We start from the raw sequence: 26,500 nt of genomic DNA on the forward strand, positions 1-26,500 counted from the left end.
AGGTTTTTACCTTCTGTTCCTTGGCGATTTTTTAAACGTTTCAACGGGCACGAAGGCACAATACCGATCAATTAGTCCCCTCATCCGCAGACGCCACTTCACGTGTGCACGCACGTGTGCGTCGAAATATACGAGGGATTATGCGCGGCTATACCACGGCGATATCGATTATAACAATGGCGGACGCATTAAAAGCCCGCGTGGACGCGCGGAAACGCGTCTGATAAAATTGGTATCGGCTTGTCGGCCGATATTACTTCCGGCACACTAAGGGAGTAATTTTAATACCGGGCTACGCTTAAAATTTATATTTTACGTTCTTTGCAATAATCATTCTCTTTCGTTTCCCCTCACGCACCATCTTTTCATCCTTAATATTCTTTCACGCGAACCCTCGACGAAATTATTTTTAAATACGCGAGTTTTCATTAGGATCCCCCGAGACGTAAACCCATTCAATAAATTTGATATTTAATCCAGTCGAAATCCCGCGATAGAAAGTTTGTTCGAAATCAAATATTTTTCCTCGAGTTTCTTTTGTCGAGTAACAATAAACCCGCGCGTTACCGAAGGGGACGAGAACCGCTTAATGGTCGAAACGTTTAAACGAATCGTTTTAAACTCCACTTGCTCGGTTACTTTTACGATGATTGATCCGCAATAAAAGTTTACGTTCCGGCAGCATCCTCCAGCGTCAGAACAATTATCTTGCTGATAATAATTTCGTTTCGTTCGGACGCTCAACGCCGCAGGTTTATGGAGCCAGCGGTTAACATTTTGACGCCTTATTGTATCTTCCCGAGAAAGGAGCGACGGATATAAATTCTGGAAATTAACAAATCTTTTTTGGCAAACGGTTACTACGATCACGAAAATTTATTTTACGAAATGTATCTTCTTTGTTGGAGTGTATAAAATGGAATTTTATTCCCGCCCATTTTCCGAGAATGTTACATTTATTCTTCTTGCTATCACCTGGTCGCGGTATCCGTTACGATAGTCGATGGAATTTATGCGACGATATAATGTGTGGCACGCGCGATCCCCGGAACTCGCCAGCTTTAATTCAACGGCTGTATATACGACGGGGAACCTCTTGGTCGCGAGACGGTTTTCCTGTTCGGTAACTACGTCATTTCGAAAATTGACGCCGCGAGATAACCCCGGGAAAAATAAGGGCCAGCCAGCGCCGGGAAATAATGTCGTTGCCAGACGACTTCTCGGTGGCCGCCGAGGAAGACCTCGGGAACATCTTATGGTCCGCGATTTTTCTCTGTCGTCGATGAAAAATCGGTCGATTTATGGCGCTCCCTTGTCTAACATTTTATAGACGGTCTTCGGCCCGAAACAGTCGATCCTCCCCCGCAACAAGTTGAGATATCCTCGATGATGTACAAGCTTGGGGCATTCAAGCCAGCACGACCGTAAAAATAGTACCTTCTCTACTTCATTTTACGAATCGTTGATGAGTTTCTGGTTATGCAAAATCTTGATACGTACTACATAAATACTTTAACGTAGAATTTTACGTTCATTTTAAATTCATTCTCGATGGAAAATTTATTCAAAATTAAATATTTTCACGATATTCGATAATAAATTAATTTTTTTAGGAATATGAAACTCTTTAATAGTAATTTAACTATACAGGGTGTTCGGCCAGCCCTGGGAAAAATTTTAATGGGGGATTCTAGAGGCCAAAATCAGACGAAAATCAAGAATACCAATTTGTTGATGGAGGCTTCATTAAGAAGTTATTAACGTTTCAAATTCCGGGCGTACTGAATTTTTTACTCGAAAATGCGCAAGATTTCGGGGGTATGTCTATTCATAAAAAATGATTGTAATTGACCCCCGCAACCGAAACTAATTTTTCCAAAACGATTTGAAATTTTTTTTTTCCGTCGAAAAATTTCGCACATTCCCGAATTTTTTTCTAGAAAATGGGGAGGATTTTGGGGGTATGTCTATTCACCAAAAATGATTATAATTGACCCGCACAACCGAAAATAATTTTTTTAGAATTAATTAAAAATTTTTTTTTTCATTGAAAAAAGGCACCTACCCCCTGTCGATATTTTTTAAAAATTCCTTTTTCATTTCTAGTAATTTTGTTTGACGCCCTACAGAAAAGTTGTCTAATACTTTTTCGTAGGTACTCGTAAGCTCTACTTCAGAAAAAAGTTTCATTGAAATATATTCACAATTGTAGGAGTTATGGCTGTTTGAAAATTGGACCATTTTTATGGGGTTTTTCTCATTTTGCGAGGTCAAGGACCAACTTTTCGAATATTTTTGCAATTTGTACATATTCTCCACCAAAATACGCGTAGTTTGCTTTTTTAAACATTAAAATCGTCCAATCCGTTCAGAAGTTATGACGTTTTAAAGATTCGCATGAAAATTCGGGCAGACATTTCTGGCTAGAAATTATATTTTCGGTAAGGAATTTTTTTCTCGAAACTGAGTAGGATTTTGGGGGAATGTCTGTTGACCAAAAATGCTTGCAATTGACCCCTACAACTAAAAATAATTTCTCCAAAACGATTCGAAAGTCTTTTTTTTCACCCAAAACTTTCAGCACTTACTCGAATTTTTTTCTAGAAAGTGGGTAGGATTTCGGGGGTATATATAATGACGAAAAATGAGTGTAATTGACCTTCGCAATCGAAAATAATTTTTCCAAAACTATTTGAAATTTTTGAATTTAATTGTTAATAACTTTTTAACGAAGCCTCCATCAACAAATTAGTATTCTTGATTTTCGTCTTATTTTGGCCCCCAGAATCCCCCATTAAATTTTTTCCCAGGGGTGGCCGAACACCCTGTATAGATTCGACCACCTTTGGGAAAAATTTTAATGGGAAATTCTAGGAGCCAAGAATAGCAATAACGTTTTCTTCATTTTCGTCTTATTTTGGTCTCCAGAATCGTCCATTAAAATTTATCCCAGGTGGACAAACACCCTGTATAAATAAATTGCATATTTAATCCAGCTCAAATTCTATGTTTAAACTTGTCTAGAATAGCAACCTCCAAAGGTAAGAAAAGCGAGTGGTTTAGATCAAATGTTAATTTCACTGCTCAAAACCGAGTCTCGATAGTTGAAATGAAATGTTTGTTACCACTTGCCGTGGTATTTCTATTAAAATTAAAATTGTGGGAGGTATTTCTCAGCCTGTACGAGAAAGGCAACGCCCTCGTCTAACGAGAAAGGATCGAACGTTCCTGAACGGAGAATTTTCCTTGGGAAAATCTGCCGGTAGGAAAGATAACCATGTCCGATGGATTCTCTGGCTTGCAGGTGCCGTTGTTCAACGGATCCTCTTATCTTCGGTACCCGGGATTGGCCGACACGTCGCTATCTTGGCTGGAATTGGCTGTCACGTTGAAACCAACCGCCGTGGACGGCGTTATACTTTACAACGGCCACCATAGCGACGCTACCGGGGACTTCATCGCTTTGTACCTCTCGTCGGGACACGTACAGTTCACCTTCGACCTGGGAACGGGACCCGCCACTTTGAGGTAAGTCGATTCCGTCCGATGATCGACCCTCGATACTCGAACCGTGTTCGACGTCCAGGACGGCCCCTTTCCGACCTGTTCCTTTCAATTTCCTCGTTACTCCTTTCGGGCCAGGTCCTGCCTCTAATTGAGTCGTTTACATGCCGGCCTCCCGGTGAACGGATAAGGGCCGCGAACGGATATTGAAATTTTATTGGGAGCGTGCATAGGGTAACTGGGGTGAAAAAAAAAGGGAAACAGGTCGTCGGGACCGGCTATGGCCGCCTCGTTTGCGCTTGATTAGACGGGGAAGTGTATTTTAATTGGTACGAAAGTTTCCGTATTCGGCTTTAACGCGTCTGTGGTTAAGCAAGCTTTCCGAGAAAGTAAATTCACCCTTTATTTCTCTTCGCGGGCGCAAGTTTAGTTTGTGTTTTTAACCATTTCGCGTGGAAGTGTTCGAGGGGATTCGAAGCCCTCGTCGTCGCGTGGAAAAGTTGCTGCTCCGGTTGTGCTTACCGTTTGTTGTTAAAACGAACGGTTTTACACTGTTCCTCGACGATAAAAAGAATTGCAACACAGAAACGAGAACTTTACGCTCGAAAAATGGAATAAATTATCTTCGATAGGAGACTCTGACGTGGATGTTTTTCGAAATAAGCGAGGGGAGGGACTCGTAGTTGATTTTACGGGGCGTTCGCGACGGCGGAGGACAATCGGGACGCGACGAAACGGAAAAATCGAAGGAGAAACGACTTTTAGAAAAGACCGTCCGGATACGCGTTGCATTGATTACGTCGCTTGTAACGCGGTTTAACGAGTTTACGCGAGATGCGATCGATTAACGAAGCTCGACGTCGGCGTTGAAAGAACCGACCGGATCGTTTAATCCGTCCTATCCGCTGGTAACGATGTATCGACGTCGATCGGCCTCATCGCGAATTAAGCCTCTGAATATTCATGATGGAAAATCAGTACGTGCGCCCTCCAAGGCACAGGGTTGGTCTACGACAGTGTCTCTCAAATTACAGTCGATGAGCTCTCGAAAAAAAGAAATATTCGACGGGTAAAGGAACTTGAAACGTTGCTTAATTATTTCCTGATAGAACAGCTAAATCTTGCCTTCTCACTCTGAATGAAAGTGATTCTACGTGAAAAAATAAGACCGAAAATGTAGACTAATATTTTCTTGGGGAACAGTACAAGTAAATAAATATTCAAACTCAATTATCTCTGAAACAAAGCATTCTAAAGTTTCTCCTCTCAAGATAATTCATCGGGTCTGACCATTACTGGTTATTTCTACTTGTGCCAAGTATTTGTAAGCACAGATGTTACTTACACGATATTATTTGTTTTAACTAGTTAATATAGACAAATAACAGTCGTCGAGAGCTTGACTAGTATAGTTTGTTTCAAATGCTATTTTCTGAACAATTCAAAACATATTCTGTGGCGAGTTAATATCGAAAGGTCGAGAGGGATTTTGGAGATTATGGAATCGTTTGGAGGGGGGAATAATGACGGAGCTGGTTCGTCGTTCAACATGACGAATGCGAACCAAGTTTGCCCACGGATATTATTTCATCGAAGCGCCGAGCATCGCCCCGAAAGATCCGACTGGATAAAAAGGGTGTTTATCGAAGAGTTTCATAAAGCCAGTGTAAACACCGCTCGTTTGCCTTCGTATGTAAAACAGAACAATGTTTGATTTCCGCGAAAGTAATAACACACTCCGGTCAACCGTCAAGCGAATCGTGATTAATGAACGCGAAATATTTTCCGACCACCGGAAGAACCGTGTTTTCGGGCAGGTGATATTAAAAGAAGAAACACCAGCAACTCTCCGTTGTAATACGTTAATTTAATTACGCTCTGATCGATAACACCGAATCGTTTATATTGGATTTCGTCGGTATCGATGCGTTGTTTGATTCGCGTTTTCATCTCTGTACGAAAAACACTTTTTACGTGTCAGAGATGCTTTTATTTACTCTAGATTGCACAGTTTTCAACTTCTAACTATACTGTTAGTAAGATGTAGTACCTAAGAACTAGAATTATAAGACGAAATTCATGGCGAAGTCAGGGATAGGATATTCGTTATACTTCCTCGCGACAGTAATGTAGAAAAACGTTGCAAATCTTCGCTTTTCGCTCTTCACGCTTCCCCCGTTAAATATTCGTAAGTTCTACATTTTCTGGCAAACCTCCATTTTCAACTCCTCTACTCTTTTTAAATCGTTTACGCTTCGTTCCGTGCTAACAGAACTGAAATTAACATTATAAATCCTCGCTTCCATCGCACTGCAGCATTTATATTGTCAACTTTAACACGCTCTCAGGTTTTGAGAAACTTTCAAACGAATTGAATGAAAATACGCAAAACACTCGTACAGTAAATTAAAACAAAATAAAAGTAAATCCGAAGAAGTTAGAAGACCATTATATAAAGTCACTCTTCCGTTAAATTGCAATACTCTTGGCGTTTTTATAGAAACGTATGTGTCCTTCCAATGTATCCCGTTGAGAATCACTGCAATAGACGACTCTCTCACCCTACGCGATCCCCGAACGTGGCCGCCTCAGCGAAATATTATCCATGAGCAAACTTCATTCGCATTCACGATGTTTGACCGGAATCACGGCGGTGGGACTTCATTCTGCCTAGTTTTTTCCCCGCTATAGATTCTCGCGACCCTCGCCACGAGGTTTTATTAAGGCCGGTTTGGAAACGTCACGCTTCTTCTGCGACCCTAAGCAAGCGGACCACGAACACTCTTCGACTACGCGATTCTTCCATATGCTAAACACGGCGTTTCGTTGTTACCTCGAAACGTTACCTATCAGAGAATCCACGAATTCGGATATTATCAACCTTTAACGGTCCAGAATCATTCAAATCTAGCACTGGGTGACTATTTAGTAATGGGGTACGGTCTACCTCGTCTGTGGTAGAAACGTGACGCGTCGATCAATGTTTCAGAAGCGAGAAACCAGTGCGTCTCGGCGATTGGGTCGACGTGCGAGTTTCGAGAACCGGACGTTTGGCGTCACTCGAGGTGGAGGACGATCCTCCGCAGGAAATCCTGGCACCCGGTGCCTTCACGCAACTCTCTCTGCCGCTGAACCTTTACCTGGGCGGCGCACTGTCCACGGACATGTACTCGCCCAAGATGAAAACGACCGCCAGCTTCGTAGGCTGCATTCAGACCGTGATTCTGAATCGTCGCGAGGTACGTAATTTATTTATCGAAATATCGTTCGTCCAATATATTCTCGCGGTGTCTCGATAATTGGGAAAACAGGAGAAACTAAACATAACAACTCGATAGCCACGCTTGTAACTGATAATTATAATTTATGATTTAATGAATGGAAAATTCCTGACTGAAATCAATTTTGGAGTGTTTATTAAAGTTCCAATTAAACGCGAGACAGATAGGGGAGCAATTATAGGGTCAGTTGCCCTAATATGGACTTTGATAAAAACTTAAATATTTTATGCTCTTTTGGCTGGTAATAACGGTTTAGGAAATGTTTTCCTCATTTTCATATTAGGCTCGTAATATGGAACACTATATTTATATATATTTATATTTGAAGAAATAATCGAGCTAACACAAAGCTGATACACTTATATTATTATGTATAATATTAGGTCGAAAGATCACCTTGCAAAAACTCAGACTGCGATATTTTCTTCAATATTCTTTTGCGAACGTTGCTTTGGAATTCGGTCATATGCACGCTACTTGCAACAAATGAAAGGGATTGGCTTTATATTAGGGCAACTGATCCTATTAAATTTATCGTTTTGTTTCACCAAAAAATTCGATTTATCTTTCCTTAAACAACAATCTGGCCATAGAAATCACAGAGCGCGTACGGTTTAAGCCGCGAATCCGAATCCTTGAAAGGTTTCCACCGAGAGGGAAAAATATTTATTAACGGTCCGGATGGTACCATTCGGAGGAAATTATCTTACAGAACGGGCAAGCATAAATATTTATAATGGCATTAGACCGTATGAATGCACGCATTGTGCGCTTTAACTCTTTAAAATCCCCTTCGAGGGCCTCGGGGGCTGCAGGTTGCGCTTTTATTGCACCGAAGTGCACCGACTTGGATTTCCCTTTTGTCGCTGAAGAACTATTGTCTACTTATAAATTCACGAATACACCGGCGAGCATTAAATTCAACGTAATGCCGTAGAGCCCTTCTGGAAACTTACGCACGGTCGCGCCTCGGGAATTGCACGCCCGTAATCCCGCCGTAGGACTAATCGTTTCTAGCCCTTTCGCGAACCAAATTCACCCTTTCCTAACAGAAACAAAGTCAAAATCGTTAAAATGTTCCAAAGTTTAGTGTACACGATACAAAAATATAATTGCTTATTTAACGCTAGATTTTCGGACATTCGTTGCAGTTACGTTAATAGCAATAAATTGCTAACGAATAATATTTACGAGTTATCTAACTTTAAGTCAATACAAATTGATTCGTCGTTGATTAGTACGGTATAGAAAAAAACACCCACGCATCAAGATCGCGCGTTTCAAAAGGACGGATTTGATTTGCAAAACATGTATTGTCTTAGCAACTTGTCCAGGTATTCTAAGTAGTACGTCGAATTGTCGCGATTACAAATCGTTGCAGGGAATTGTGAAACGTATTGGTTTTCCGTGTGCAGATTGGAATTCTCGCCGAGGCTCTCGGCGGCGTGAACGTGGGGAATTGCGGACACGCGTGCGAGGCGAGGCCTTGCGGAGACGCGGAATGTCGTCCGCTTCGAGACCGATTCACGTGTCGCTGTCGACCTGGTATGCCGCATCCGTGTCCAGCACCGGACGACAATACGATCCTCGGTGCTTCGCCAGCGAAATCGAACGTTGGGACGCGATACGAGAGATCCGTGCCCAGCTTCTCTGGGAGCGAGAGCTACCTTCACTACAACGACGCGGACACGATGAAAAGGTTGGTAAAAGAACTTGAAAGTCTATTGATAAAAATAGCCTTCTACGAATTTCTTCGTTGTTAATAAAATTCGTTTCTAGCGATGAAAATGCTCGTTTCAATAACCTTTCGCTAAAACAATGTTCCGCAGGATAATAAGCTACAGGGTGGACATCAATATGAGATTCAGAGCGAGTAGCAGTAGCGGTTTGCTGCTTTGGAGCGGACGACAGGCGGATCCGCAAGAACAAAGGGACAAGAACGACGATTTTCTTGCTCTGGGCTTGGACCGCGGTTACCTGACCTTAGCTTATAACTTGGGCTCCGGCGAGGCGGTCCTACGGTACAATTTAACGAGACTGGACGATGATCTATGGCACCGCGTTCGGGCAGTTAGGTAACTACGTTGCAAAGTTCCGACTCGTAACCGTATCGGAAAGTTTTAATTCGATGAACAGTTTTTAATCGAGTTCCGATGTTCCGAAGTTGACACCGATATATCTTTAGGAACGAACAGTGGGCGTCGTTGGTCGTCGACAGCGGTACCGGGGTCTCGGCGTCGTCGCCAGGACAGTTGAGACAGTTGAACACCGACACGGGTCTTTACGTTGGTGAGTAAAACGTTTAATGAAATCCGATACGATCGTTAAATCGATGTAAACCTCCCACGCATCGCGGGCTTTCCAACAAGAATGACGGAACTTTGAATCGAGATAGAATGAAAGCTACTGTATCTTTGTAATTTATAATCGTGATGATTACGAATGAATTATGTATTAACGTCAAGACAAGAACCGATGAGTTCGTAAACCAAGAATACTCGCGCGATAGTAGTTTCCACCAAAAAGTTGTGAGTAATACCTACTCGGAATGTCATAATTCGTGACGCTTTTAACTTTTACTAGACCGTATTTCTACGTCGGAGTTAAACTACTGTTGTGTAGATTAACTACAGTCTTTGAATTATTACCAACATTACGGAGTGGGTCTTCTGGTGACTTATACGACTCCTCGAGAAAGTGCTCAATGTATTGCAAAAATCTTGGAGATTCACATTTGAAATTCAACTAAACTGCTCCCCATTTTGCAACCCAATGCTCAAAAATCAAATATCATTTGTCAAATAGAAGGATACTAGTTCATTCTGTGATTTCTCCAAGCAGGTGTAAACATCGTCCAGTTACAGTGATGATTCGTAAATTGAACATTTTTAACCCTCGTGCACTATCTGGTATCGAATTCCACGTTGTACGAAAGATGAGACCTCGGAGCAATGTACATTTTAAGAATCATTACTGTATTTGTAAATTCTTAAGGCTTACAAAAATGAATCTCTCAACGAGACACTTTTAACATTTTCCTACCTTGTCTGGACCGCTTGATCTCGATACTTTGCCCACCTTTTCGAAGACTATGATTATTCTTCGTGCGTTGTGTGTCCTTGCAGGCGGTGCACCGGATATCGTGAGGACAACAGGAGGCAGATACGCGAAGGGCATCGTCGGTTGCATCAGCGACCTGGTTCTGGACTCGGACTTCTCCGTGGCGTTGTCGTCGCCGGCACAGGCCACCAATACGCACTCGTGCATCCCCTGAAAAACATCCGTGCCGTCCGACATTAGGTGGTTGGGTCCGCGGCCACGCGGTTCCAAGCTAGGATATGAAAATACATCGCGATGAATTGCTGGCGAAGCCAGGGCAACGACGATGCAGCGTTCAAGATGGGAACGACCGCCTCGAACGCTTTGTCACGGTGTCGGCGCGCGATTTATACACCGATCACACACGGTTCATCAACTTTTTGTACAGACTCATCAACGACGAAACTCTCCCCGGGAAGAGAATAAATTAAAAAGTAAAGAAAAAAAAAAGAGACAAAAAAAGAATAAATAAAGACAGAAAATGATAAAAAGATAACGAGGACTACGGTCGTCGACGGTTGAATTAGTGGACAGCTTACTGTAAATATTAACGAAAGGTAATCGCGGTATTTGGAGATCTCTATCGGTCGCCTCCGCGACGTATTTCCGTTCTGCGGCAACTTCCTGTCTGTAACCTTCGCGATCGAAGGCTCGATCGACGGCATCGAGAGTAACGGGGAAAAAGTAACGAGAAGAAAAGAAAATAAAAAAGACAGAAAAAGACCGAACACGTTCCGCTTGTTCTCGATTATTGCATTTCGTTCGCGTTGCACGAATCCAAAACGATTATTTTGTGAATCGAACGCGGTATTCCGTTCTGAGTTCCTAAGGGGTTGGACGGAAGTTGTCACGCGAGGAACGGTTCTCTCTAGTCAGTCACGACTGTCTCCGGCCGAATTAAGAACTCGACGGGGCGCGTCCAGAAGATCGCCCTCGGCCTAATAAAATTAAAGTAGAAAAACTGCACACAACCCCTCCGCGTCAATTTTTATTACGCCCTCCGACCGGACCCGGAAACCCTCGATTTTGTCGGGGCATTGTCGCATTCGATCTCACGCGGAAAAGAAAATGATCGAAAGCGCTTGAAACCGATCGAGCCACATTAAATACGTCCAGGTATTCGGCGACACTTTTAGACTATTCACAGTCTAACACAGTGTTTCTCAAACTATCGTCCATGGACCTCTACGGATTTCTAAATTTATTGTAAATTAAATATAGAATATAAGTTACTTTATTAGTAATTAAAACGTTAAAGAGTTTCATATAAATTCAAAAGACTTGGAAGCTTGAATGTCGAAGCAACTGAAATTGTTTTAATTAGGAAAAAGATCTTTAGTTTCTTCAAACAGTTTCGAAGCGTATCGAAGAAATGCTTAACGAGGTTCGTGGGAGGATAAAGTTTAGGAAACACTGACCCAAAAAGTTACTTTTTATTTTCGGTGGTTCTTTCAATGACCGCGTCGAGCTACGTGTATTGTACATACGGCTGCACGTGCTCTCTAGTTATCGTTTCCCGCGGACGAGCCCGCGAACGCTCGGATAGAGAGGAATAGAATCGAGCAGAGAAATTAAATCAATTACGAAAGGTACAAGAAGGACCAAAAGCAATTGACATCGTCACCGATGCGAAAGTAGTTGGAATCCCCCGCGACGAACGAAGCCACTGTACGTGGAGAAAGTATCTTTTTTGCTCGACGAGTAAACGCGTGTTCTCCGTTAGTTAGCGCGCGTGCACGTCCGTTTCCTGTGCAGACGGACGAGGATTATTTTTCAACGAGTAGAGATAACGGCGAGGACCGTGGCCGGGGCTTGGAAAGCTTCCGAAAATAATTGTATAAAAGTTCTGGTCGAAACTATTGCGAACAACTTCTATTCTGAGCTGCGAGGAACCCAAAATCGACTGTTGAAAAAAAATGAAGATTCCTTTATAACAGTTATTCAGAGTAAAAGTTCTTCGTGGCTGTTTCTGGAACCAACAGTTACGATACGATAACAGTTTTCAAGCCCTGAAATCGTGGCTACCGATGGAAGATAAGAGCATTCTCTCTCTATGTACGGATTTTTTATAAATTCTCGTTGCTTTTGCGTCCAATCGGATAGACCCACAGGGAGAAGAGGACTTACGAAATTACAACTATGCTTCGTAACGTAAGTACTTCCTGCAATCAGGCAGCGTGCACGCTCCTCGAAAATGTTTCCGCTTATGAAGCACGAGCCGCACGTTCGTAACGGTTAAATATCTGTATAAAAACTAGCGACTTAATTACGGAGATACCCCTGCATATTTTCTTAACTTGGTAGGGCTTTTTCAAGCGGTCCTGAACAAACGGATCTGACACACGTGTTAACCCCTCCGGCGCGACGGATATTCGGACTACAATTACATATGGAAAGAGACAAATAATTGGGGGGAAAAATAACGTCAGAATTTGCTATATTGTTTCAACGCTATTTTAGCAAGCGAGCCACGAATGCAATCCTCGAATAGTATCGTTAACGTCCAACTACTGTATCGTAGCACAGGTGTGCTATCGTTAATTTCTCAATAGCGAATATACGGTTTTATGTTTGTAACAAACGATACGATGGAATTACTAAAAATGGATCGATGGAAAAGAATCACAACGCCCTTAGGTTTTCGATTCAAACATAACACTGTCAACGAACGAAGACATCCAAAATGTAGTCCTTCGTGCGTTTGATTTTATGCAAAATTTCACAAGATTCGTGTTGTATCATGAATAAAATCGTAGTGAGACGTTTCACCGATACATCCAAGGATATAACAAAGGAACAGTCGTTAACGATGCGACTGACGAATGGACCGATGGAGCTGTGAAGCTCTATACTCTAAATTCGTGAAAAAAGGAAACATGGAACGCTTTGCGTCGAAGTACAGGAAGGTTCGCGGATCGGTTGTGCCGGAAGGATTAAAAGAAGCCGGTCGGAATCAATCAGCCAGGTCAATACGTATACACGTCATATCGTAACGAGGACGAGAGGTAAACGGAAGAAGAGAAGTGGATTAACGAATAGGAAATTAAGATATACAACTTTAGTTTCTCCGTTGTACGAGAATGATTTGAACGGACGATCGAACCCGAACACATCATAAAAAGCAATCGGCTGTAGTCAATTTTGTACGAATGTTATTTTCTTGAAATTATATAATGAAAATATCAAAGATGAATGGTAGTTACGTAGGAAGTACAATATATAATGTAAACGATTACACGTGAAGTCTAGCGATGTAAAGACGTATCCGAGGCAGATATTTTAGCCTGTCTCAAAGGCACTCTTCCTATTTCGTACTGTTACTATGCACAATTCTTCGCAGCGTGTCTATCAACCTCCGTGCGACTCTCAAAGCTTGCATACATGTACAATTTAGGTGAAGATTATTTCTGGCATAGACTTCTTATGCACTTTCTTTTGCGCGGCGTTACAAACTGCGAGACGTTTAAACCAGGCCCTGAAAAGGCTCCGAAAATAGTTCCAAACCGTTATATAACAGTCCTGAGATCATATGCCTATATGGGAGCTAATACAAGAACTTTAATTTAAACCGATATAATCCAAAATTTAGGTTAAAATAAGATTTCTTTGCAACCGGTTTCAACAATCTGAACAACAGTTTTCAAGCCCTGGTTTACACCGAAAATTTCGTCGCGCTATAGTCCGATCGAAATTAACTGACTGTCTAAGGCCAAGATCACCCCCACCATAATCTCTAAAATTGATGAACAGACATTTTTCTTTACACTTTGATCAACGCAAAATTAATTAAGAATTCTGATAAATTGATTTATTTACTCGTTAAACAAGTTGTTGGGAAGTTAACTGTACAAATTTTAGTGAAAGTTAACCGTGAATTATTGAACGGCCAATTGAGTTCGATCCGATTATAGGCGGGCTTCTCATTCGCTTATAGAATTATGTACTTTGCTTGTTTCGTTTCGATGTCGTGTTTCATTCGTTGCATTTCCCATCGCCTATTCGTGCCGAACATAAGGTTCCTGAACAATTTTTGCCGTCAGCGCGTAGCAACAAACACTAACTCCAAATTGTCGATGATTAATTTCGATCCCTCTACGAGCAAATAATACGTTACGATCGATACGTAACGAGATCTTTCCGATTCAAATAATCTCACGTTTCGGCTTCCCGTTAATTTCCCTCCGATTCAAGGAAACCTAGAAACACGTTTCGCGTAATATTCGTTGCTTTTGCTTAGCTACTTAGCGATAAAGTCACTTCTGCCTTTTCCGCGTTTAGTTTCTCGGGCGGATATGTAACCGGAAGGCAGACACGCGAACATAAAAAATTGTTGCGACTGCCTCGCTTGGCACGTTTCTCGACCAGTTTTGAAGAAAAGCAAATAATTATTTCTACAATCAACGCATACGTTGCAAAACGACCAAAACGGTTGTCGGTCACGCATAAGTCGTACAACTTGCCTGATACTCCACGACGATTAATGTAATTCAAATAAGGCTGAAGCGAATCGTACTCACACCGTACCCCATTCGAATACGAAAAAGAAGAAAAAAGAAATTTTAATCGCTGGATATCACAACCTCGGACAAAAGCGAGAAAAAAGAAACGCTATATTGAAAACGAAAAAAAAAAAAATATCATACATATTAATATATAATAGATATTATATTATTACTGAATATTATATTAATATATGATGCTATATATTAAATATTTCTATTATGTCCGTCTGCAAAGTCTATTAGAAGAGTCTATCCTGTCAACCTATTCTTGCGACCCATGTGAGTCTCCTCGAATATATATGTATATACATATATGTAAGTGTGTGTATGCATGTATGTATGCATATAGAATGATCGAAAAATGATTGTTTTCATATTTCGATGCTGCAAAAGTACGAGCACACATCATAAACGAGACGATTTGACGTTGGAGGGAAACGCGAACGGCTCTCTCTCGCTCTAATCTCGAATGATTATTATTCGTGTAGATCGTTCAATGATTAATCGCGCGAAGGAGCTTATCGGATCTGCAGATATCACGCGACTGCGGGCCGGAAATTATTTATTAGAATCGTGCCACCGAAATGCTTGCGTATGCTTAAGTTGACCTTTTTTCAAATAATCTTTTGCTGTTACGTAACAGTTTTTAATCATATATTATATACATTACGTTTCTGATTAAAGCGACGAAATGTTTCAAAAGTTCCTCCAGACACGTCTACTTTTCCATCGTTAATTACTTTCGGGAAAAGCTTTCTTTTCTTCAGTTTCGATCATTTCTTTTACAAATTAAGCAATCATTGTAATCAAATTCTATTGTGTCGTTACCCATATCGTCGAATAAATCTATGGAATTATAAAGAGCTTACATGTAACGAGATTCTCTCGAACGATATGTTTTTATTGATCTCAACATCTAAGATACACGATTCTAAATTAATGTATTTCTTGAATCTAGTGCCGCGCGATGCAATAATTTAACGAGTTGTGTATGTATATGTTGGAACACGCAGTGGTATAAATTCATATGAGCAAATGTGTGTGTCTCAGCCCATGTTGTCGAAGCATCAATAAAAAAAGAGATTTTGTAAATCAGGCAGTTTTCTTCATCCCCGCGCCTTACTACTTCTATAACATTTAAACCAACTTTACTGTATCTCTTCCCCTTCATCTCTTTTTTTTAACAATTATTTCTACGGTTATCAAAAAATACCTTTTGGTCGAAATAGGTAGCCCTTTTCTCCTTTATTTAATTTTCCAAAAAATCGAATTAGTGCCCCGTATGACACCCATTTTCATTCAATTCAAGGTACTTCACTGAGCACCGTTTTCGATACGCTTGCGTGAAAAAGTCAGGCCTGGCCCGTCTGGTAACATAGCGTACACGTTGTAGTACCGCACAATTAAGATCTTTGTGTTTAATAAATATAAATAGTATGTCTAGTTTTGTACAATTCATTCAGGAAAACATACTTTTTGGAATTTTGTCAGTAATATGGCTACTTTTCTCGTGGAAATTTTATTTGTGCCTACGTCAAGTAAGTTGATCGTAATCTTGAAATTTTCCTACACGTACATTGTTGGATTTGTAAAATCTTTTGCATTATATTTTCAGCGTGCTTTGATGATGCGTTTGGTCGATTTACCATCCTCTGTGAAAGTTATAATGACAAAGGATATTTATGATAAAGCACGCAACTATGATTTAGATAGATTGAACTTCAACAATTTTAAGGACATTTATTCTAAAGTCTTCACTACGGTATGGAATTTGAATTAGTTTTAGTAATTTAAATAATGAAATTGCAATATCATAACATAGTAATTTTGTTATGGTGTAGTACTTATAGGTCATTAAATACTTATAGGTCATTTTATTAACTTCATGTTTTCATCGGTTCTGGCATTGGAGCATTGATGTGACAAAATACTTTAATCTCAACCATGAGAATGAAATTCTTGTGGGTGCTATTTGTATATTCATTATAAATGCTATTTATGATGCAACCGATCTACCATTGAAAATCTATGATACATTTGTTGTGGAACAAAAACATGGATTCAATAAAGAGGTAAGGAAATTAAAATTTTATTTTCAAAATTGTAGTAAAACTTTTTAGTTTCCTACAATTTTTATGAACATTATATTGAACATTTTTGTATTATTATCAATTGTGTCTGTTACATCAAAACCCACATATTAATTTCAGACACCATTGTTTTTTGTCAAAGACCAACTTCTTAAATTTGTTGTTGCACAAGTGACTGCAGTACCTCTCCTTTGTGCTATGATATGGATTATAAAGAATGGAGGAGATTACTTCTTCCTTTATCTTTGGATCTTTGTAATCTTTGTTACTATTATCATGATGATCTTGTATCCAGAATTTATTGCACCTCTGTTTGATAAATATACACCACTCCCAGATGGGGAATTGAAAACAAAAATTGAGGCACTGGCAGCATCTTTCAATTTTCCACTTTATAAACTATTTATTGTTGAAGGATCAAAACGGTCTTCACACAGTAATGCATACTTGTATGGGTTTCATAAATATAAGAGAATTGTCCTGTTTGACACTCTGGTGAAAGAGTACTATAAACCAGCAGAGGGTGAAACAGAATTAAAAGGATGTGAAACAGATGAAGTATTAGCAGTATTGACACATGAATTAGGACATTGGAAATATTATCATACACTGAAAGGATTTGTACTTGTTCAGGTAATTACTTTGTTTTTAATTTTTTTCATAATACATAAGCTTTAAAATTGTATTGTCACACCAATATATTTGAAATTAGAACGTCTTACATTTATATATCGAAAAATATCGCAAAAACTATGTGTTTGGGTGATAGTCAAGCTTCACGATTAAACGCGATAGTCAAGCGTGGCTACTGCGCCGTCGGTTGTGACGCCTGGTTTATACTGTTAAATTCCGTTGTTTTATTTTTTTTCAAAATCCCTAATCTTATATTTTCACAGGTAAGCTTTCTGATAAATATCCTTTTATTTGCAAAGCTTCTTGATTGCAAACCTATATATGAAGCCTTTGGCTTTTATGACTCACAACCTACATTAATAGGACTCATTATTATTACTACGTATATTTTAATACCTGTAAATACGGTAAGTTCAGATCATTGTCTGATCGGGGACACGAGCGTTAAAACGACGTGCGTTGCGACGGACATTACAACGTTTATTGTAGAAATACATTGTCGTATATTAGAGACCACACATTACGAACGTGCCGTCGTTTTCAACGTCCGTCGCAACGTGCGACGGTCCACATCTTTTGCATGTACAAAACCTTAAACTACTTTTAACGTTTCTTTTTTAGATAATAAAGTTTATATCGGTATTACAAGGAAGAAAATTTGAATTTGAAGCAGATAAATTTGCTAGAATTCAGGGATACGGAAAAGCATTGAAAACAGCATTGATTAAATTACAAAAAGATAATCTTTGTTACCCTCTTTATGACAAACTATATTCTGGTTGGCATCACACCCACCCCCCACTTCTTGAAAGACTCGAAGCTATCGATAAAGATGATTAATTATACAATATTTTTAAAATTATACTTGTTTATTTTGTCATACGAATAATTACTAACATTATACGATCAATGGGGGAAAATCATAATATTGAGTCGAATTTTAATTCAAGGTATATCAATTTACTTTCAAAATATTTTCTAAATTTATGAATAAACTTAAAATATAGAACCAGCTGTTATTGAAAAATGGTAAGTTAAATTAATTTTAAGAAATCAATTTTTTTATTTTAAGTGTAATTATGTTATTTAGATATTTTGTAAGATGACTAATCTAATTAGTTAATTGAAAATGAAAGTTCTACGAAATAATTCTTTAAACATAAAATATACATAATCATTCTGCCACATGCTTAATTAAAATAGTAAATAATTAATTGATAAAAAAAATTTTAATTGTTTAATTGAACCATTAACATAATTTTATAAAATTGTTAATTTAACATTCATCCATTTCATCACAGAATAATTGTCACAATTATAAATAATGCATATTCATGATAGCTTGTGAAAACTACCAGTATTTTTTTTAAATACTAATAATGAAAAAATGATGTACAATATTTAGAACATAATAGTTAAAAATAAGTTACGAATTTATTTCATGATCTGTTGTAAACAAAGATGTTTTCCTATAACCTAGTACTTTTATACTTTTTAATATTCTTTATCCTTAATGATAAGAAGTTGGCATTTCATAAACTGAGCATTGTTGTTTCTTAAAACCAATTGTATACATTCAATGTCACATATGTAAAGGGTACACAATTATTTATATTACTGTCTAGTGTTAATTGTAACATGTATAATTTTGTATTAAATACATTGTCTACAAATAAATAATCATTTGGTAAAGTACTTGATGAATAGAATTCCTATTAAACTATTATTTTCTGTTAGTTTATTTAAATCCTAAGGCATGTGTAAAATACTGAATACTTAATCCTCTACAGAAAATGTAGTTTCTGTAATATTAACCCAATATGAAACTTTATAGACTTTGTAAAGTTTTATTAAACCATCATTCAGTAATTCAATGTTTTCCCTCGTGCGGCACGAATCTATGTCACATGTTGTTTATTAAAATGCATTCGAATAACATACTTGAAATTCAAAATTTAAAGAACAAAAAAACTTTTAGTTTTATTAGTATAGTATTAGTGGCTTTATTTTAAGATTTTTATTAATTATCGTATATCCATAATCAAAGTAATTGTAAATGATGGTTGTAGGATTAGTTGCATTGTGTTTTCCCTCCTTTTCAACGATATAACAATTTGAAGTGGATATTAAAGAAAATAAGCAATTCTGATCTGTGACGTTTGGTTTGTATATTGTACTGTGTATATTAAAATTCCTCAATATTTTTACACGTGTTCGATTTTATTTTAAAATTTATTCCAGTGTTATCTTCTAACCTGTATACTATTTTTGACACGCTCGAAATCGTTGGCGGAAGTTTATGAGAATTTTATATTTGTAAAAATTAAAGGGATATTATTTTTGTACAAACTATTTTTTATTGTTTCGTGCAGTAGTATTCAAACAAACGTTAAGGATGTTTGAAGCACATAGCATTAACGCCGAGCACAAGGATTTGATTCACGACATCGCATACGATTTTTATGGACAGCGAATGGCAACATGCTCCAGTGATCAATTTGTAAAAGTAACTAATTTGTAGTCAATGCTTGTGCAGCTGTATTATCAAAATTTATTGTTGTGGTCATATGTGAAGCTTACCAAATTTATGTAGGTCTGGGATGAAGATGAGCATGGAAATTGGCATTTAACTGCATCTTGGAAAGCCCATAGCGGTTCTGTATGGAAAGTTACTTGGGCCCATCCTGAATTTGGTCAGGTTCTTGCAACATGTTCTTTTGATAGGACTGCGGCTGTGTGGGAAGAGATAGGTAGGATTAGAATCTGGTATTACATTTTTTTCCTACACTGTAATTAGTTATTTGATAGCTATGCATGGTATTAACAGTTGGGGAAGGATCGGGTCCTGGAGAACGTGGTATGAGACATTGGCTTAGGAGGACAAATTTGGTAGATTCCCGAAAGTCTGTTACAGATGTAAAATTTGCACCTAAAACACTAGGTCTTTTGTTAGCCACTTGTAGCGAGGATGGAGTGATAAGAATATATGAAGCTCCTGATGTTATGAATTTGAGTCAATGGACTTTGCAACATGATATTAGTTGTAAGCTTCAATGTAGTTGTCTCTCATGGAATCCTTCTCTTTCAAGGTAAAGAAATAACAATGTCCCATGAGAATATATTTCATTTATGTTTTAAAATTATTCAGTGTTTCATTATATATCATGTACAATAGGCTACATCCACCAATGTTAGCTGTCGCGAGCGATGATTCAAACCCATCTACCGGAGGAAAAGTTTTTATTTACGAATATTCCGAAAGTAGTAGAAGATGGGCAAAAACAGAAGCATTGCAAATTCAAGACCCTGTCCATGACATTGCATTCTCTCCAAATTTAGGTAGAAGTTTTCATACATTGGCTATTGCAACAAAAGATGTACGAATAATTACGTTGAAACCTATATTGTTGTAAGTATGAGTCATAATTTCGTAAACTTGTACGAATGTTGAACAAATAAGTAAATACAAGACATTGTTACCATTCTTATAGGGACAGTGTACAAAGCGGTTCGGCACGTTTCGAAATTACTGTAGCAGCACAATTTTCTGATCACGACTTTACGGTATGGCGCGTATGTTGGAATATTATGGGAACTATTTTAGCAAGTTCGGGAGATGACGGTTGTGTTCGATTATGGAAAGATAATTATATTAATAATTGGAAGTGTGTTGCTGTTTTGAAAGGAGATGGCACTTCTGCTCAAAGTGCAGAAACTCCTACAGCAGCAACACCACCCAACCATTCTACAGGAACACAACAAACACCCTCTACAACAAGGTACTACAAATTGGGTTCCATTAGCCATCCAAATCAAGTGCCTTGGCATTAGAAAAAATGATTTAAGTTTTATCACAATTAATGGCTTTGTACTCTTTGTTATTTCATACAACTGTGTACTGTTTGTATGAAAACTATTGGATTTATACTTATACAATAAAGGCATTGATTACTCTTATTTTGTAATAAAATTCTGTTTTTAGTTTTTGCTAGCACTAAACCGATTTAAAACAATTATAAGTTTGTAGTAACGCACTCTACTATTGTTTCAGTAATTTGTATTTTTTGTAAATTAAGATATGTACAATGTGTATGTTTTCTTAGAATTTTTTATAATAAATCTTGTGTTAATCGATAGTTGTTCAACGATTTAGTCAAAACGTTAAATTTACTGTTTCCTAAAAGAGTACTGGTCATTTTAGAATGTAAATTTAAAAGGGGAGACTTTGCTGAAAAGATTATTAATCGAAAATATTTTATATTTTGTAATATGTGAAATTATTAAATTGCGAATTGCAGGTATACTAATTGATTAGGTAGTTTTTTTTGAGCGTTAAAATAATTGTAAATATTGAATTATCATATACGCACACTTGGATATATTGTCTGATACATACTTTAGAAACTATTTTACAGAAAACATTTCTCAGTCAATTTGTACTGTTTTCTAATTAATAAATGCTGTATTTATATTATAATACACCTCTTTATTCTTTTCCTACCTCAAAATGCTAAGTAAGTTATCTCACAATTAGGATGTCCAGATAATTTATTTCTTTGATCATCTAAATAGTTTTCATTTTATTTTCAGAAGTGCAACTATAGCAACAGTAACCGCAGAGAAGCCTACGGTTGCAGTTATGTGTATCAATAAATGGCAAGCACCCGTTACAAAGGGTCGTTTCAGTAAATCTGTGTGGTTGGGAAATCCTAGCGAAGCAACTCCACCACCACCCCCCATTTTAGAGTGTTCCAAGACAAAAAAATAACTACAATTAACATAATTATTATTATGTTTTTAAAGGTTTTTATTGCATTTAGTAATTATGAGTGATAAAAAACAAATAACTTAAGCAGATTTATGTCAGGTACTATTTTTATGCCATTTAACAGTATTATTTTTATTATACATTATTAAATTTCATAGAAAAGAATCTATGAAAAATAAAATTTCTCTGATATGTACTTACTATTGTTAAATGATTACAATGTATAACAATAGTTAATGAAATAATTGTAATTATAATTTTACGCAGTTATTTTAAGCACAATATCAGTATTTTGTACATAATTATGTGTAAACCTAATTCAGACGCCTATCATTTTAAATTTCCCTTTGTAATTTTACGTATATTTATTTTTATTGTTGTAGATACCTTTGTATCCAATTTGAATAAATGATTTATTAAATGATTGATCTTTTTCGAGATTTATATTCGAAAGTACATTTGTAACATTACTTACTCAATGGCGATCCAAAGTAGAAAAGAACGCTTCCCCTCGAACGCAAACCGAAATCCTAACCGAAACGTCTCGTACTACGCATGTCAAATTCAAATTTAAAAGATTGTTAATTAAAATTTAAAAATTTTTAATTTAAGCTTAAAAATTTGAATTATAATCGTATAGTGTGTATTCGAAATCTATCGAGAGATCTATTATTTAATAATAATAATGTAATTTTGTAACAAGATCATTTTAAATTTGATAGTAGTCACTTAATTGTAGTTGAACGACTAACGCAGTCACTGTCTCTACCATTGCGCACTTCCGTTACTTGATTCCCACATGCTTGATCGTTGTGTCCGTTAAATTTGTGATATTGAGGGAATTTTATCGATTAAAACAGTTCTTATTTGTGTCAGTGTTTCAAAATATTCGTAAAGTAAGTGGTAGCTAAGTGTTCTTTCTGTAAAAAGTTATATATATAATGAAACGCGTGTTTGAACCTGCCAGGAAGAGCATGCTGGACGTGGTGAGAAAGAATCTTCGTGCAGCCGGAAGGGTGAGAACAATTTTATTTCATTAATGTTCGCTACTTTATGTTTGATGCTCGATTATATTTGTAATTGCATATCGTGCCCTTTCCATTTGTATGAAAAAAGTATTTTTACGTTGCTTGAACATGGAATGCGTATTATGACGCCACCTATGTTTGTCGAGAATACTTTTTGAAATAGTTCGTTCATATATTTTATTTTAAGACTCAATGCGAAATTGGAGAATGAATAGGCAATTATTTATACATATTCTATTCCTACAAGGAAATTATTTTTCCTAGTGTATATAATGCATGTACTTAACTTAAATGCACGTACGTATTATTTCATAGGTTACGTATATAACACGTATCGTATACATCGGAGAGTATGATGGTTCACATTCTAACTTAGAAAAGGTATAAATCATAAATGCAAATAATAGATGTATTAATAGTTTGGCAAAATTGGAATTAGTTTAAAAGGCGTGAAACACGAAATGCGCAATATAACCTTCAAATTGATGTACCATTTGTAGATTAGTTGTTAACGAATATAATTTACAGACAATGGAATATGTTATCAACGATTTAAAAGCAGATTGCGTCAATGTTCTTATAAGTGGATTGTTGCTTGTGTATCCGCAATACTACATTCACGTATTAGAGGTGAATAAAATTGCAATTAAAGCATTTAACTTACATTTAAACAGATCATGATAATCGAAGCTGTTAATGATACAGTGATTTTACGAGTTGATTAATCTGTCCTAATAACATAGGCGTCGGAAGATATTATTTATAAACATTTGAAAGCGCTGGATGATAACCATCGTGATAGTTGCAAACTCGAGAATGCAATATTTCTTCCATCTTATCATCATGTTCATCAAGTAAGCAATATAGTAAAAATAAGAAAGAACGAACAAAATAATATGTAACGATTAGCATATTTTCTGTTTTTTTAAACGTTGATAACTATTAGAGATTCTTTTCGGAATGGTCCTACGTATACACAATCCCACCCACTTTGATAGACAAATTGGAATCGTACGAACTAAATGAAATTCGGACGCAGGTGTCCAATTGTTTGAGAAAAGTATACACGTTATGCGATAATATCGCGAAGACGGTCCGCGATTTTGTAAGTGTTCTCGCTAGATTTGGAACAGAAAATGTTGGTTGCTCAAGATCACTTCTTATGTGCTGCAAACTTGTATTTTTACTATATTTGGAGGGAAAAATTCCAGTGAGATAGTTGCAAGCAGTGTGGTTAGATCGGGCATAATTGAGTGCATCGAAATCGACAGTAGTAACGACGAACTTCTTTAGCGTCTAACAGAGTCATTTGTACGTGAGCTCGGCATTTCGCACAATTTCAAATCGTTCTAAAAAAATTATTTTCGGTTGCGGAGGTCAATTACAAGCATTTTTGATCAATAGACATACCCCCGAAATCCTACTCAGTTTCGAGAAAAAAATTCCTTACCGAAAAGATAATTTCTGGCCAGAAATGTCTGCCCGAATTTTCATGCGAATCTTTAAAATGTCATAACTTCTGAACGGATTGGACGATTTTAATGTTTAAAAAAGCAAACTACGCGTATTTTGATAGAGAATATGTAGGAATTAAAAAAATAATGGAAAAGTTGTTTCTTGACCCCGCAAAATGAGAAAAACCCCATAAAAGTGGTCCAATTTTCAAACGGTCATAACTCCTACAATAGTGAATATCTTTGAATGAAACTTTTTTCTGAAGTAGAGCTCATGGGTGCTTACAAAAAAGTATTAGACAACTTTTCTGTAGGGCGTCAAACAAAATTATTAAAAATGAAAAAGTAATTTTTAAGAAAAATCGACAGGGGGTAGGTGCCTAAATTTTTCGGTGAAAATAAATTTTTTCAAATCTTTCTAAAAAAATTATTTTCGGTTGCCGGGGTCAATTACAATCATTTTTGGTGAATGGACGTACCCCCGAAATCCTACTCAGTTTCGAGAAAAAAATTCAGTATGGTCGGAACTTTAAACGTTATTAACTTTTTAACGTAGCCTCCATAAACAAATTAGTGTCCTTGATTTTCGTCTTATTTTGGCCTCTAGAATCCCCCATTAAAATTTTCCCAGGTGTGGCCGAACACCCTGTATATTTGACTTAACTTAACTTTAATTCACAACGATTGAAAATGGAATTTTTCAGTGTAGGAAGTTTATTCGTATTTTGTTTTACGGCACCATCAATTTTTTGTATTATTTGATTAACTGTAATTAAACGATAAATGGAATTGAGTGTAATTGAACAATAAATGGTCTAGAGTTCCTCAAAATAAATATTTAGTACGCTGCAACATTAGTTTTCTAAGTGTAGAAATGTCCCAGTCGCTTAAATTTTACTGTGATAGACAGATATATTCAATAGTTCAGTGGCGTAGTTAATTTTAATCGTTCCCGATGCCACAGTAAGTATTCAAAGATTCATATTAGGATTCCCTTGTTATTATTATTGTGCAAATTTTAATCGCTTCAATGCATTGACTTTAGAAATGTAAGGACGTTTTCTTGAAATTCGACCGTATAGTTAATGAGAATCCAAACTAACCTAGCGAAGAAACTCTATATTTATGATGACCTATGCAAGGCGGATCGCAGCCAATTTGCTAATATTATTTAGTTTTTAATTAATAATTGCATTACCCTGCTAAGAATGATACAATTATTGATTAAACGCTAAATAATATTACCCAGATCTCACCACGTGGAGGTTGCTGCGAATGGAGATCCACCCTAACCGAATCCCATCCACCCTCCATTAATAAAGAGCTTCTGTGACCAACGATCGTTGGTCGAGGAAGCAACAAACGAAAGTGCAATCAATGAAAGGTGCACAATCAACGAAGAGAGTATTTTAACCAAAACGAGAGTTTCTATTCAAATAGAATCCTGCCTGACATAATAGTTAATTGAAATTGCAACCAACGAAGGAAACAACCAACAAAAGAGTTTTCTGAGAAAGAATTTGTAAATGCCCATCAACAAAACAGAGAAGTAGACCAAAATATAGCCTGCCTGATAGAATAGCTAACACAAACAACTAAATTCCTGCCTAACTATAAATCTAAATTAATTTACATCCTACCTATCTGATTATTTAACAAAAGACATGAAAATATGTACTTCCTTGATGTTTCTGATGTATTTTCTGTTTATCCCACGATGATTTCCTGAAACACAAACAAAACAATATGAAACAATATTGTAACAATTCGTAATTCTTACTTCTGTAAACCTACAACTTTCATAGGAATATGCCCTGTAACAGAAATTTAGTAATAGATTAGAAATAGAACAAACAAAAATTTGACATTCGTAAAACTACAGATACTACAACTACAGGCAAGTGCAGTGACAAAGTGAAAATAGTACATAATATATGTTACTTTGATTCTACAATGTATTCGTCGCGAAATATCTTCTTGCACGTAAATCTAATGATATATTTTAATAAGTAAAGAAAGACTTTGGTTATTTTCGATATCGAAGATACCCAAAGTCGTCAAATCAATCATGAAAGTGAATTTAATTACTGAAAAATATAAAGAACAATCGGAAACTACACATTTGACACTAATTTTAAGAT

General features: G+C 37.1%; 3 protein-coding genes across 7 annotated transcripts in view; all 3 read left to right on the plus strand.

The window, feature by feature from the left end:
• The window catches only part of LOC143349697 (pikachurin), a 215,048-nt gene extending 204,480 nt beyond the window's left edge, over positions 1-10,568 (plus strand). For both annotated transcript variants that reach the window (XM_076781126.1, XM_076781127.1), the window contains exons 10-15: positions 3,305-3,528; positions 6,494-6,743; positions 8,201-8,484; positions 8,615-8,860; positions 8,971-9,074; positions 9,911-10,568. In XM_076781126.1, coding sequence (XP_076637241.1) covers positions 3,305-3,528; positions 6,494-6,743; positions 8,201-8,484; positions 8,615-8,860; positions 8,971-9,074; positions 9,911-10,059 — 1,257 coding nt within the window. In that variant the 3' untranslated portion in view covers positions 10,060-10,568. The remainder of the gene's footprint in view (positions 1-3,304; positions 3,529-6,493; positions 6,744-8,200; positions 8,485-8,614; positions 8,861-8,970; positions 9,075-9,910) is intronic.
• Positions 10,569-15,737: 5,169 nt separating this feature from the next.
• LOC143349757 (CAAX prenyl protease 1 homolog) lies at positions 15,738-18,804 on the plus strand. The gene is made up of 6 exons (XM_076781253.1): positions 15,738-15,924; positions 16,002-16,148; positions 16,255-16,458; positions 16,597-17,109; positions 17,373-17,516; positions 17,731-18,804. Exons 1-6 carry the CDS (start codon positions 15,823-15,825, stop codon positions 17,947-17,949), a joined length of 1,329 nt encoding a protein of 442 aa, XP_076637368.1. The 5' UTR covers positions 15,738-15,822; the 3' UTR covers positions 17,950-18,804.
• A 214-nt stretch (positions 18,805-19,018) lies between these two features.
• Positions 19,019-22,008, plus strand: Nup44a (nuclear pore complex protein Nup44A). Of its 4 annotated transcripts, none has more exons than XM_076781185.1 (7): positions 19,019-19,271; positions 19,351-19,615; positions 19,703-19,859; positions 19,937-20,198; positions 20,285-20,518; positions 20,601-20,888; positions 21,700-22,008. In XM_076781185.1, exons 2-7 carry the CDS (start codon positions 19,505-19,507, stop codon positions 21,875-21,877), a joined length of 1,230 nt encoding a protein of 409 aa, XP_076637300.1. In that variant the 5' UTR covers positions 19,019-19,271; positions 19,351-19,504; the 3' UTR covers positions 21,878-22,008. The 4 variants fall into 4 exon arrangements, with proteins under 4 accessions (XP_076637300.1, XP_076637302.1, XP_076637301.1 ...); XM_076781187.1 differs by having other exon boundaries at positions 19,485-19,615; XM_076781186.1 differs by having other exon boundaries at positions 19,020-19,271; positions 19,482-19,615.
• Positions 22,009-26,500: the final 4,492 nt, after the last annotated feature.

This window comes from Colletes latitarsis, chromosome 14, assembly GCF_051014445.1.
Source record: "Colletes latitarsis isolate SP2378_abdomen chromosome 14, iyColLati1, whole genome shotgun sequence".
Lineage (NCBI taxonomy): Eukaryota > Metazoa > Arthropoda > Insecta > Hymenoptera > Colletidae > Colletes > Colletes latitarsis.

Excerpts from the sequence above, each read along its gene's own strand:
- LOC143349757 (XM_076781253.1), top strand. The coding sequence starts at position 15,823 with ATGTCTAGTTTTGTACAATTCATTCAGGAAAACATACTTTTTGGAATT. Across the intron at positions 15,925-16,001 it reads TTTATTTGTGCCTACGTCAA|CGTGCTTTGATGATGCGTTT; the intron begins GTAAGTTGATCG and ends TTATATTTTCAG. Across the intron at positions 16,459-16,596 it reads AACATGGATTCAATAAAGAG|ACACCATTGTTTTTTGTCAA; the intron begins GTAAGGAAATTA and ends TATTAATTTCAG.
- Nup44a (XM_076781185.1), top strand. The coding sequence starts at position 19,505 with ATGTTTGAAGCACATAGCATTAACGCCGAGCACAAGGATTTGATTCAC. Across the intron at positions 19,616-19,702 it reads CCAGTGATCAATTTGTAAAA|GTCTGGGATGAAGATGAGCA; the intron begins GTAACTAATTTG and ends AAATTTATGTAG. Across the intron at positions 20,199-20,284 it reads TGGAATCCTTCTCTTTCAAG|GCTACATCCACCAATGTTAG; the intron begins GTAAAGAAATAA and ends CATGTACAATAG.